Here is a 13,788-nt window from a genome sequence, read left to right on the forward strand (position 1 = left end):
GGCTGAGGGAGGGACCGTAGCATGCTTAGACAGTACATGTATAGAATTCAAAACAACAAACGATATTTCTTAAACGGTAATTTTTTATTCAATAATAATAAACATTGACGGCAACTTTTTGTTTCCTTCTCCTTTTAAAAAATATTGATAGCTTACTTTTTATTTCAGCAGTACTGTGTCTATTATATTGCACAATATTAATTTTTACTTAGTTTGTGATGCCACGCATAGCAAAAAGAGATTCACTAACAGCGCATTGTAAATATGCAAAACCTAACCTTTGACATATATGCAAATTGAGCCAATGAATACGCATGTGCAAGTTGATCAGAAGATCGTGTTTACGGCTTAAATATTGCGCAGCTATAGCTTATGTAAAGAAGAGCTTTTGTACACAAACAAATGCATGATTTGAGTATGGCTCGTTATGCTTCAATGTGTTGTCAATTTACTTTTGATTTGAGTTTTAACTAATTAAAGGGCTGACCAATAAATGAAATAATATATGTGTCTATTTGAAGGCACTGGACACGTTTGATAATTGTCAGGGACCAGTTTTCTCACTTCTATTCCAACATATGAATATAATAACAGACATGTGAACATTTGGGCTCAATTGGTCATCGAAGTTGCAAATTATTTATGAAAGAAAAACACCCATATTGCACAAGTGTGTGCTTTTAGATTCCCGAGAAAGGCTTCAAATCTGAAGTCTTTCTCAGATTCAAATATTTAAGTGAGAAACTACCTCTTACTAAAAAACTACGCTGTGAGTCATTTCTCACAATGTTTGATACTATCAACAACTCTCCGTTGCTCAAGACCAAGTAAGTTTCTATGATAATATTTATTTACTTTTACCAAACGTGTCAAGACCTTTAAGGCAACACTAGTTGATACAATTTCTTAAAATCTTTAAATAGCACATAAATAGTTATTTACACAGGCGTTCAAATATTGCATCTAGAAAATTGCTGAACAATTTTAAACGATCGATGGGTCTTAAACAGCTGGCTAGAATATCAGAATTGAAATTACAGACAAAATTACTCAAATAATTACAAATAAATAGAAATGGAGTAGATTTGGTAAATTAATAATGTACACAAAAACGGATAAAGTAATAATAATATTATAAATAGGTAACACCAGTCCAATAACTTCGTTACAAATATACATATAGGCCTACTATATTAAATAATTTTGAAATAATATGGTGCCGTTCTAATTCCACAACCAGAAAACAACGTAAGTGTGATACAGGGTCCCAGACATTTAGACAAAATAGTTTGGAGCGACACAACGCACAGTTTGGATATTTTTGCTAGAAACACAAACGGGAGTTAAATAATTATCTGCTAAGCAAAAATGAGCAGAATACCAGTAAAAGTTAGTGCATGTTACACGGTCATTTGGATGGTAACCCTTTTCTAGTAAGCATAATTTGTGTGATTTAAGCAGCTCTATGAAATTGCGCTGACTATGCCATTAAAAAAAGTCACAAGCAATTTCTATTACAAAATGATTCATTGTATTGCATATCATTATTTCTTGTTTCAATAAATAGATTAAAAAAACTATTTCATTCGACTTCTACTTCTGTTTTCTTAAAACTAATTCATTCAAACTAACCACTACGTTGTAACCACTACGTTATCTCTATACAAAGCGTCGTGTCATGAATGGCTGAATACCATGCGTGACCTCAGCCACCTTTTTGAAAATTTTAATCTTTGTCTCATTTTTTACTTTATTGAAAGGAGCGGGGGATACAAAAAAAAACATGCCCGCACTTTTATTTTTACGACCGAGTTTATGCAAATAATCCCAAAGCGAATTGGACAAAGTCGTCAAATCATTCAGGGGTAATTTCGTTCTACAGAATACTAAATTTCATCTTGCATTGTGTTCATTTTACACAATTCGTCTGATATAATTATGGAAGGGTGTCTGGTTTAAAGGCACTGGGTACCATTGGTAATTGTCAAATACAAGTACATGTATTCTCACTTTAAAGGTACTGGACACCTTTTGTGTCAAAGTCTTTAAGTGTATCCCAAACACACGCATAAAATAATACTTCTGTGAACATTTTGACTCAATTGGTCATCGAAATTTGAAGAGAATACTGAAAGAAAAAAAAACACCTTTGTTGCACAAAATGTGTTTGCTTTCAGATGTCTAAAAAGGATTGCATTTACTTTAAAAACCGGGGTGTTAAATTGACACCAGGGTGTCGTTACATATCCATGATGTACAACGAAAAGAGAAAACACTATTAGAATAACACTGCCACAACACTTACTTTGGTGTTGTTAGTTAGCACCCTAGTTTAATTCTCTTTTTTTGTGTATCCAATGTTGCCATTGTGCTACCGTGATAAATAACGAAAATTAATTTGAGTTGAAAGGAGTAGAAAATGTAGTAAATCTTCAATTTTCAATGGCAATTTAAAATTGAATGTATATCTATCTTACATTGATATTAACAATAATATACTATTTAATTAATATTAACAAGTGAAGCTGCAAGGTTTATCGCGTTCTCACCCAATAAATAATAACATTTTAAATATAACAAGGCGGTATAGATTAAAGTTAAAACTAGTTCTTTCAAAATTAATAGTGTTTTAAAGAGGCGTGTAGCATGTTCCTGTTTTGATGAATTAAGATAACAAGGGAGAAAAAAAAATCAAAAAATAAATTTGCAGACAATAATTTTAATGCAAAAAATATTTAATTGCCTGACGTTTTGACCTTGCCAGAGTTTTTATAAAAAAAAGTTGTTTAGCCTTTGATACCAGATTCTGCTTGAGTAAACATCAGGCCATTATTTACTTTTTGATTTGCCTGTGGAATTTTTTCACAGAATTTGTGGAAGTATTAAGAAAACACATCGGTGTAAGGGTAAAAACAAACCATATACTCTTTACACCCAATGCCAACATAACATCAAATTCCATCTTTGTTTTTTAGTTTTTCAACTTGAAAATTATTATGAAAAATTTGTTTAGTAGACATGCCTGTTAATTGTGCTTCCTGGTGAGTGACGCATAAATGAAACACGACTGGCTTCTGTTGACGGTTCAGTGCAAAAGGCATCTTTTATATACGGCGCGGGGTAATCAAAATGGCCAGCGATGTTTAGCGGGCTGAGCAAGCTGCCCTGAGACGTGGACATGTTTCTGTAGTGCTGGCTACGTCGGTCCATGTCATACCAGCTGAAGTCAAACTGAGACGAGGTGGGGGATTTGAAGTGTTCAGGGTGGTGGGCGGCAAAATGTAAGCCCTGTTCAGTCCTGTACGCCATCCCCTTCTGGTTGTTGCGCTCAGTGTATACGTGGAACTCATTCTTGAGTGTCGAGATGGGCTTTTCGCTGTCTTTTGGGTCTGTGTTAAGATACATGGAGACGAGTAGGTCGATGTAGGTGCCATTCTCGTCCTCAGGTGGGTTGGTTGGGTTGGGGTGGGAATGGGTGCTGAGTTGGGTGAGGACGGGGCCGTTTGGGGAGTGGTGGATCATCTGCCGGTATTTATGGCCCGGGCTGGTTGTGCTTGCATCCTGATCGGTGGTGTCGTGGACTGTGGACGGGGAACTGACCACCGAGACGGAGAGGGTGCTCTGCGGGCTCCCAGCAGTGATTTCCCCCTTGAGGTTTGAGGGGGATGAGGCGGGTGCCTCGCTGATCAACGCGGCACCGGCCGGCTTCTGTGGGCTCTCGTTCGCCGGGGGAGAGGCCGGGTGGAACACGGGGGTCTTTGGGCGACCGGCCAGGCCTTCTTCGCCGAGCGACGCGCTGATGTCGAAGATATCTGAGAAGGACGACATGTCGATGTTGATTGACGAAGTCTGTTTAGTGTGATGAGACTCCATACCGTTCGGTTGCTCATGCTTCGGCTGCTTAGCGTCAATGTGATGTAGGGCAGGAGGTAGGCTGCGCTTCAGGGGCCGAGTCTGTGCTAGCTGATAGTTGTCAAGATGGCCGCCAACTTCCTCTACCTGGTGCATCATGGGGTTAGCTTTAAGTGGTAGATGCTTCAGTGGGCTGTTGAGGGATTCGCTAGTCTCACGTCCAGGCTCATTCATGACCGTCAACTCTGTCATCTTGCTTCCTTCAAAGACAGTCTCTGTCTTAGGGGCTGTGTTGTAACCCTCCAAGTTGATGGACGGATCGTAGACGAGGTCACCTGTGGACGATAGCTGGTATCCGGCGTACATGCCGTTATGGTAGTAGTCAGCGGTCCCGGTTGGTAACTGCGCTGTGAAGCCAGTCATGTAGCCATGTTGGTAGTCGCCTTGCAGTGCGTTTTGTGGGGGGATGTAGGACCCAGACGGCGTCCAGTGTTGTTCGTATTGAGGCTGGTCAGGGTACCCGTTGTTGAGGGAGTGGTGTCGTATTCCACCAGGAGGTATGGTCAAACCTAGACGAGAAAAAATGAACAAGTAGAGTTTTATAAAGATGAAAACAATTCAAAGAGCTTTCAAAAGGTAAAACATAGACAATTATTGCCTTTCTTTTTAGTAGACTACAGCCAAACATGTAACACATAATGATTGTGCCTAATTATTTCTATCTAATCATAAAACATTTATTCTTGCTTGGCGAAGACAAGTGTAAAGCACATGTTTCTTCTAAACATTCGGATGGGACGTAAGTCCATTGGTCCAGTGTGTTGTTTAATACACGTAAACAAAACAAGAACACTTTTACGAAAGAAGAAGGGGTTCGCCCCGTTGTTCCTGGTTTGATTATTATTATTGTAAACCATTGCATGGTGCAATGGAAAAGGAGTAATTCAAAACGTAGTCCCAAACCATGCAGAAATATACTGTACATTAAAGCACGGATATGCGCACTAGAAGCATATATTAATATTAAACCAACCTGGTCTGGCTTGATGGTTCTCGACGTGACCTCCGACCTTGGAGTGATGGGTAGACCACAACCTCGTCAGCGGGCTCCTGAGAGAGTATCCATGTTGAACCTTCACCTCGTGCCCCTGGAACTCTTTGTCGTCCTTGGACAGGACGCTCTGTACCTCTCTGAGCTGCCTCGCAACGCGATCTACTCGACTGAAGGATTTGTGGATGTGAACCCCCTAAGTTGATCAAATAAAAGTCATTGTTAGGTCAATGTATGTACACGGCAAGCTAGTCATAGAGATTTTTATCAGTAGAACACTAGTCACGCGTCAATCCGATTTAAAATACAGGCTAGTCTTGTTGTATTCGTACACCACCGTTAAACAACTGAAGTCCGACTCTTCTGACAAACTATCGGGCTGATACAAGTCTATGGCCGGCCCTTTTCGAAACTACGATTCCGACAGCTTTGAAACATGTGTGCTAAAATTGCTGTCGTTTGAATAGGGTTTAAGATGAGTTATCAGTACACTACGGATTACTACAAGGACACCAGACTGTCAGCAATCAGGAAATATTTGCAGTTAGGATGAGTCTTATCTCTAAGTGAAATCGAAACATGGTCTGTACAGCATAATTCAAGGTTGAACGAAAATCCCAATTTACCATTCGTTTGCAGATGTCCTTAGGTCTTTCATGCTTGTGGTTTTTGTGATACTCGAAGAGTGCCATCTTGGCCACTGACGGGGTCTTCACTACGTCTGGGCGTGGGTGATCGTGATGGCCTTTTGATTGGAATACAACCACGGCATCTAGAGAAAGAGAAGCAAAATGTTCTGATAATATTGTGCTTTTCTTGAAAGCAGAGTGGATAGGACAAAATTTACAAGAAATGGGAATTTTAAATCATCAACCCTCCTACTGGCTGACCGTTCAACATTTTGTTTCGTCAACAGTACAGGCTACTGAATGTTCATTTTGTTTCGTCCAATCAGTACATGCAAATGAATATTCATTTTATTCAATCTAATCAGTATCAGACCACTGAATATTCATTTTGTTTCGTCCATCCAATCAGTACAAGCTACTATGAATATTCATTTTCTTTCATCCAATCATTTCCTTGTATTTACCTGTTACGCGCCAAAAGTGAGTGACCGGATACCCGTTTTTCCCAGTGCAAGCTACGTGGTAGAGCTTGCCATCACAGCCAGGCCTGGGGCATTTCTTGTCGGCCTGCTTGCGGCGTGCACGGTCGGACGTCGCCGGTCGAACGGTGATTATGTCCCCACTGGGGCTTCGGCAAGACCTGCTGCAAACAAACACCCCTGGAGAAATACAACAACGATTTTTGGTGTCAATTATCACTCAGTTAAAATCACATTGTGGCCAAAAATGCCCTGATACATTCGTTTAGTTACTGTCAAATTCTGTTAGTGACTGTAAAATTCTTAAATTCATAAATTATTTAACTACTTTGTTCGCAATTTCATTGTAAATGAATTCTCTAATCCTGTGTTTTGGATTGACTGTATGGAAATAAATGTGAATTGAATTGAATTAATTATACACTTTCTTTGGTTGGAAATTTGTGTTTAGTTGTAGCTGGACCGCTGGGGGACACGCAAGGGTGCATGTCCGCCCGCCGACGGAGAATAATATACGGGTTTCGAAGTCAAATGGTGGTACTTTTTTTTAACAACTGCAGCTGTGTTTTGTTCTGCACCACAGAACAATCGTCATGGAACTATTTTATAAATATAACCAAAGCAAATATTTGGTTTGTTCATGAATTTCACACCACAGGAGCGCTTCTGTTGAACTCATGTCTAGCCCCTATCACTGGTGGTACGTCTTTCCGTAGTCATGTGAACATGTGATTAGTTCTCATAGTTAGTCAATTCACATGGATTGATTTAAACCAGTACTGAAGTGGCATCTATAACCTCATCATATCTCGTCATAACTCGTTAAATCTCAACTGACCGATTTAAGAACACACCCTGGCCCCAATACACGGTCATTTTGAAAGCTCTATTAGGATTTGCTGATGCGTGCCATATTGACTTTTTTTACACTGAAGTGCCACCCATAACCTCATCATATCTCATCATATCTCGACAAATCTCGTCAGATAATAAAAAACACACCCAGGCCCAAACACAGAGTCATTTTGGAAGCTCTATTAGAACTTGTTGATGCGTGCTTCATTAATTTTTTTTTTACACAGTGCCACCCATAACCTCATCATATCTCGTCATATCTCGACAAATCTCATCTGCCTGATATAAGAACACATCCAGGCCCCCCAACACACGGTCATTTTGAAAGCTCTATTAGGATTTGTTGATGCGTACCACATTGATTTTTTAAGCGCGCGGGAGAACGGTGTAGTTTGTTTTTTATTTATCTACGGAACTATAAGCAGCACGTGTGCAGGGAAACTAAAGAGGGTATTCTGAGGCCATGCCGCTGGCAGTACGTCCAGCGCATGTGGGCACGCGCATCGCACGAGGCGACGCGTGGCAGAGCTATGTCAATCCACTTATATAGTTATAACGATGAAGTGTTGCTTATTATTTCAACCACAATGGGGGGGGGGGGGGGGGTGCTCGAACTATTAGAAAGATATGTAACGACGGTTAGAGCTTGTAGAAACCTTTGCTTAGAATGGTATAGTTATAAATAATATTTATAAAGCCTTTTATAAAAGTTACAAAGCGATGGTTTTGTGAGATGTCATGATTTAAGAAGAAAGAATGAAACACATTTCAAAGACTCGAAACGTGTGAGTTAGGCGTGGAATGAGGTGTATGCTGGTCTAGCTAGCCAACAAGTGTGATCGGTATCTAGACCAGCATGCACCTCATACAAAAGTTAGCGCTTGCGCAGTGGGTGTTTGCGAAAAGGTCAAACGTATAATGAAATCATCAGCAATTAAAACCTAATTTTCTCGACTGCATTTTTTTCTTCTTTTTTCTTTAGACAAAGTTTCCCCACACTTTAGAGGAAGTCTTTTTCCACAACGATCAGGATTGTTTACTCTTCCTTTGTCGATGACATCTGAAAGAATTCTGTGGTTGTGGTTGTGAAATTGCTATTGGCAGTATTTGTATTCATCCGTTTATTGTTTTTAGCGAGTGCCCGCTGAAACACTGGTGCCTCTTTTTGCAGTGTCACCGTCATACTAAAAGAAGAAGATGATAGTAAAATGCAGATATAGATCCCCTCTTTTTCCGTATTTAATGAAATCTTTGTTTGTGGATCTTTGTTTGAGTACCCCCTTCCCCCGGACCATTTTAATTCGCCCCATCATTACACAACAATGCACCGGGGCCGTTGATTGTTATTACGCCTCTTTTGTTTTCCTGCAAAATGCTTTTTTTCTCTATTCATAACGGGACTTGTTAAAGTCAAATCTCGGGCGCGTATACATTTACGATTAGGGGGAAAGTGTTACGCAATAGGCTTCACCCTCAAAGGAAATTGTTTGCAGGTTCGGGCGCGTATACATTTACGATTAGGGGGAAAGTGTTACGCAATAGGCTTCACCCTCAAAGGAAATTGTTTGCAGGTGCAGATTCGCTGTAAACCCCGCCCCATTCAACAACGAGGGGCCCCTCTCGGTTTGCTGTCATGTAGCAGTAAACATAATGGCGAAGGTACAGCCTTTAACCATCACTTATTTTCGATAGCGTTTCCGCGCAACGGAGACTAGCTGCAGCCGAGTGTCTATAATAATAGTGCCCCAATAACAAAAACTCCACTAATGCATTAGGAAGTGCTCCAATTAACTTTGTAAGTCAAGAAGTCAAACTAGCCAAATGGATTAATTGTTCCGGGGGTTGCTTTATATTAGTTTTCAATAATGACGCGAAATACAGAAAAAGGACACAAAACCATCTACCCAAACAGGTGGAGGAACGACAAAAGAGTTAACGGGTGTATATTTCAAATTTGGGCTATCGGGTTAAAACTTGTTGGAATTGAGTTTATATATTACAGTCAGATCAGTAAGGAATTAATAAATCGTCACATTATAAAGGCATCGAGAATGGGATCTGGTGCTGAGAGTCGTGTTTGTTTAGGATGATGATGAGAGTTATTATTTATGTATTTATTTGTTTGTTTGTGCTTTTAATTACTTATATACTTCTTTGTTTATTTATTTATTTGTGATCTTCTGTATGTTATTTATTTATTCGATGTATTTATCATTCATTTCGTATCACTTCCTTTCATTTATTAAAAGTTAATTTAATTCATTATGATTTAAATAGTTGATTTATTGATATGTTATAAATTATTTGAATAATGAGTTACTCGTTTAATTAAATATTTATTTATTACTCTATTTATTTTGTTATCAATTTATTTTAATATTAGCCTGCTCAAGCCTTAAAAACAAAGTTGACATTGAATTTGTTTTCAATTGAATTAATTTGTCTCCAGTAACTTCTGCTCAGAAAAAAAAAGAATTCAAAGCAACACTATTATCTGCCTTGGCAGGTCTACGAAATATAAGTCCCTGTTTATGGCTGCTATATGTGACTGCTGTGTGAAGACATAAGCCTAATTTGACACTGAATGACGCATAGTGCATTGTATCTTAGTATAATGTATTGTGCAATATAATGGTAATTATGCTGGAATAGCGTCAGAGTGTTGTTGACATGAATCAAGTCGCTTCAGGCTCAGTGAGGGTGAAATAAAAATAACCCTCACATTTTGGTTGAAGCATTTGGGTCTGTTTGTCCTACTGAGTTATCAGCTGGCAAGACCCGGTGTTCCTGGCTCGCTTCCCCCCCGGTCGAGAGGACCAGCGGTGCTGCCTTGCTTCATGGTCTGCTACACACCCCTATCCCACCCCCTACTTACAGCCCAGATGCCCCCTTTCAATTATGTTTACATATTTTTGTTAGTAAAACCTCAATGAGTACACAACAACGCTCATAAAAGAACACTCTAAAAATAATACAATTCTGAAAATAAATTCCCTCGTTTTGGGGGGTTAAATTTCGTACATTTTTACCAGACTTAGCCATGTGGTTACCTTAAAATATCAATTAAAAACAAAATTTGAACAAATGTTAACAGATGCGTAAAAAAAGAGGAAATAACAATAATGGCATGAAAGGAGAAAGTTTCTTGAACTGTTATTTTGCCGTCAGTGAAGAAAGAAAACACGATGAATAAATGAGTGACGAAAAACATGAGGGTGTATTTTATGTCTTGTTTTGTATACGAGCTGATTGGCAACAGACATCACAGTCAGGCATTCGGTCTGGGCTTTCATATACAAACAAAGAGTATTTCTGAGAAAATGTACTTACAAAAATCGGAGTGTCTGAATGCGGGGCAATTTTTTTCGTTTGTATTTATTTGTCATATCTTTGTTGCTGAGCAGTTTGCAACTAATTTTTGTTTCAAGTTAAACAAAAATACATATTTTTTTTTCTCGGAAAGTTACAATAAAATAAAATAAATGCTAAAAACAAGGAAATATAAAGCCAATATATATGTTCATTGTTTGTGATTTAGCAATCCCAAATTAATCATCTGAAATGAACTCAGCGAATATGGTATTTAGCAGAATCAATACGGATGAAATAAAACAAAAGCGCGAAATAGATAAACAGGAGATAATTAAACCCGGAATAATTTCAATCCGGACTTTTCAATAAACAAACTACCATCTTCCGTACCGGACGGATGCGGCCTTGTAATCCGGATAGTACGCCCGGATTTATGCTCACCCCCATTTCAGTTCCGTACACACTTGACGTTAAAGCCGGCAAATCCTGGGTTTTTTTTTGTCCTTCATTTTTATAATTCAATAATCGATGCCTGTTGCACGTACGCGCCAGCGTAACCATTATAATCCCTTTCATAAAGACGGAGTACCCGGTGGTTATACAATGGCTGACCGACTACCAGAATCCTGGCTCTATACTGGTTGCCTTTTCTTCACCTGCCCCTTCCCCCCCCCCCCCCTTCTAAAGTACGGCTAAGTCCATCCGATTCAATCAATAAAAAGTGAAAGAGGGACTACTAAATTCGTCCGGGGTTATAATTCTCTATTTAATTCATACTCAATTGTAATTAGTTTGATAGTAGAACATTAAAGGGGGAGAGGCAACAGAAAGAGTAAGAGGTCGCTCTTAAAATAAAGTGTTCAATCAAAATTTGATTTTTTTTTTATCTGAGATTATTGTTGAACCCCCCTACACATCTACCCATAGGCGTATTACACAAGGGAAAGGGGGGGGGGAACTGCCATACCCTCAATTCGGGCAAACAGCAAGGGACAGCAACAAGTGAGCAGAGAAAGCAAAAGAGGTTTTACGAGGGATTACAAATTGGAACTTTTCATTTGTAATAAATTTCCGTGCCCACTCTGTCCCTTAAGCTTAATCAATAAGGCCCCCTGCATATGCATTTTTCTCATAACTTTCCCTCCATCGCTCGGAAGGGGGGCAACAAACCGATCTTGTTTCCAGGGGTTTCGTTAATGCTAAACACGGCGTCAACAACCCCACCCCCTGAAAAAAAAACTAGTCCCTGCGGCACAACAAGAGCCTTGTCTATGACCAACCGTCCGTAAAAGCGTCTGTTTTCTCTTGAGTAATTTGTCATCTTTCCAAAGCGTCCCTTTCCTCTCTCATTCTCGTTTTTTCCCCAACAAGTTTAGCCCAAATTGCCATAATAAGCATTTTGTGAGCAGCGACAGATGCGTGTTTTTGTTTTGGTTCTTTCTTTTCATGTTTTTCGCTCACTCCCTCTGCGTACATCATTTCAATGAATTTTGTACACAAAAAAGTACAAAAGAATTAACACAACTTATCGACACAATAGTTCTGTATGACTGCGCTCCCATAACGGGCACAAACAGTTGATAGCAGTTACACAATTCTGTACCCAATTTTCGAACTTATCCATTATTATTTTCTTTCGCGGTAATATTAATAATTTAATTCTGGCAAGTTGCCCTCGAAAGACCCCAATCAACTTAAAAAACACATGAAATAAAAAACACCTGCTTTTGAGTTGTCTCCATCACAAGTTTAAACAAAAATATTGGGGGAATTTTAACGCTAGAAACAATTGTTGTTTGTTTGCGGTAGTTTTTTGTTTTAATCCAAAGCAGTAAATGTTTGGATAAAGTCAGTGAAATTTTGAGCTAAATCCTCAAGGCCCTGGGAACTTGGATGGCAAAGGCAACACTATTAAATGTTGGTTGCGAAATTAAAAAAGGAAACTGAAAAGCAGAACTGCGTTTCGATTTAGTTGAACTGTAACCCCGAAATAATAAACCCAATTATTGTATAGCGTTTAATCCACCATACCCATCATAATAAAACACAATCCCTATGTTTATAGCATCAACAACAAACCACAACTCTGCAAGGTTAAAAATACAGCATACGTGTTGATAAATTTGTCTTTTTCTTTTTAATGGAGAGAATTTTATCATTCTTAGAAAAAAAATCTTGTCTGGAGCAACTGCCGACACGTGTGGCCGACACCTACGTGAATACAACCCAGTATTAGTGGCAAACAGCCTCGGCACAAGGCCGCAAGTCAACGCCCCAGGGTAGAGTAAGAAGTGCCACGGGTCGGTAACAATGCCGAAAGCACGCTCAGGACAACTGACTTGCGTCTGAGCGGACTGCAGACCGAAGGCAGGTACAGTCATATTTACCCCCCCCCCCCCCCCAAAAAAAAGGGTTTTAACCGAATCTATTAAAAAGAGATAAACAATAATGTAACAGTTGTCGTGAATTTTATACAGATATAACTTCAACTAATGTGCATATAAACGACCGAACACTGGTTCACGACAAGTCGTTTCATGATCATTAATTTGTGGAGTAACTACCATCATGAAGTCCTACCAAAAATATCTGCATAAGTTTTAAGTAAACCCCTTTTCCATACAAAGTTTATACAAATCATATGGTAGCCCCAACATAAATGTTCGAACCCAGCATAGCCTACTATTGCAAGCGGGTTTTCGAGCCCAAACGCCCGGTTGCCCACCGACCAGCAGCCCGCTGTTTCCCCGTTCTTTCGTTAAGCTGTGAAAAACAGTGCCCAATTTCATAGAGCCGCTTCAGCAGACAATAATTGCTTAACAAATTATCTACTAAGCAGTAATGAGCAAGATACCTGTCACAAATTGCGCTTGTAACATGGCAATTTGGTTGGTAACCTCATTCTGGTAAGCATAATTTGCTATGCTAAGCTAGTATTTGTGCTCGGACAGCTCATATGAAACTGACAGCTCGATGAATCTGGGGCAAGTTGTTCACGCCCTGCGTTGTATTGCTTGCTTCTTCAACACAATGGCGTGCCATCAGTAAAATGGTGATATATACTTGACAAAATGACTCACCTAGGCAAGACTTTTTAAGCACTTTCTTGTTGTGGTTGTTGGTGTTGCGCATGGCCCAACCACTGAGGTGTTTCCGTGCATCAGCATCTTTCGGATGATACCTCAAGGCAGCATCCCCGTCGATCCATTCCAAGAAATCGTCAAACTGGAAAAAAAAAGAAAAAAAAAACTGGATTAATAAAGGTGACGTAAATAAAGCAGCGTCGACATTTATGGCTTAAATGCGTTGGACACTGTTGGTAATTACTCAAAATAGTTGTCAGCATAAAAAACGATCTTGCTAACGAGTAATGGGGAGAGGTTGATAGTATAAAACATTGTGAGAAACGGCTTCCTTTGAAGTGACGTAGTTTTCGAGAAAAAAATTAATTTTCCACGAATTTGATTTCGAGACCTCAAAATTAGATTTTGCATCTCGAAATCAAGCATCTGAAAACACACAACTTCGTGAAGGGTGTTTTTTCTTTCATTATTATCTCGCAACTTCGACGACCAATTGAGTTCAAACTTTCACAGGTTTGTTATTTTAT

General features: G+C 39.3%; 1 protein-coding gene across 2 annotated transcripts in view; it reads right to left on the minus strand.

The window, feature by feature from the left end:
- Positions 1 to 2,774: 2,774 nt before the first annotated feature.
- The window catches only part of LOC139952585 (uncharacterized), a 31,200-nt gene continuing 20,186 nt past the window's right edge, over positions 2,775 to 13,788 (minus strand). For both annotated transcript variants that reach the window (XM_071951768.1, XM_071951769.1), the window contains 5 exons: positions 13,259 to 13,403; positions 5,997 to 6,191; positions 5,530 to 5,675; positions 4,886 to 5,099; positions 2,775 to 4,421 (listed from right to left, as the gene is read on the minus strand). In XM_071951768.1, coding sequence (XP_071807869.1) covers positions 3,010 to 4,421; positions 4,886 to 5,099; positions 5,530 to 5,675; positions 5,997 to 6,191; positions 13,259 to 13,403 — 2,112 coding nt within the window. In that variant the 3' untranslated portion in view covers positions 2,775 to 3,009. The remainder of the gene's footprint in view (positions 4,422 to 4,885; positions 5,100 to 5,529; positions 5,676 to 5,996; positions 6,192 to 13,258; positions 13,404 to 13,788) is intronic.

Source organism: Asterias amurensis, chromosome 20 (genome assembly GCF_032118995.1).
Source record: "Asterias amurensis chromosome 20, ASM3211899v1".
NCBI classification, from domain to species: domain Eukaryota; kingdom Metazoa; phylum Echinodermata; class Asteroidea; order Forcipulatida; family Asteriidae; genus Asterias; species Asterias amurensis.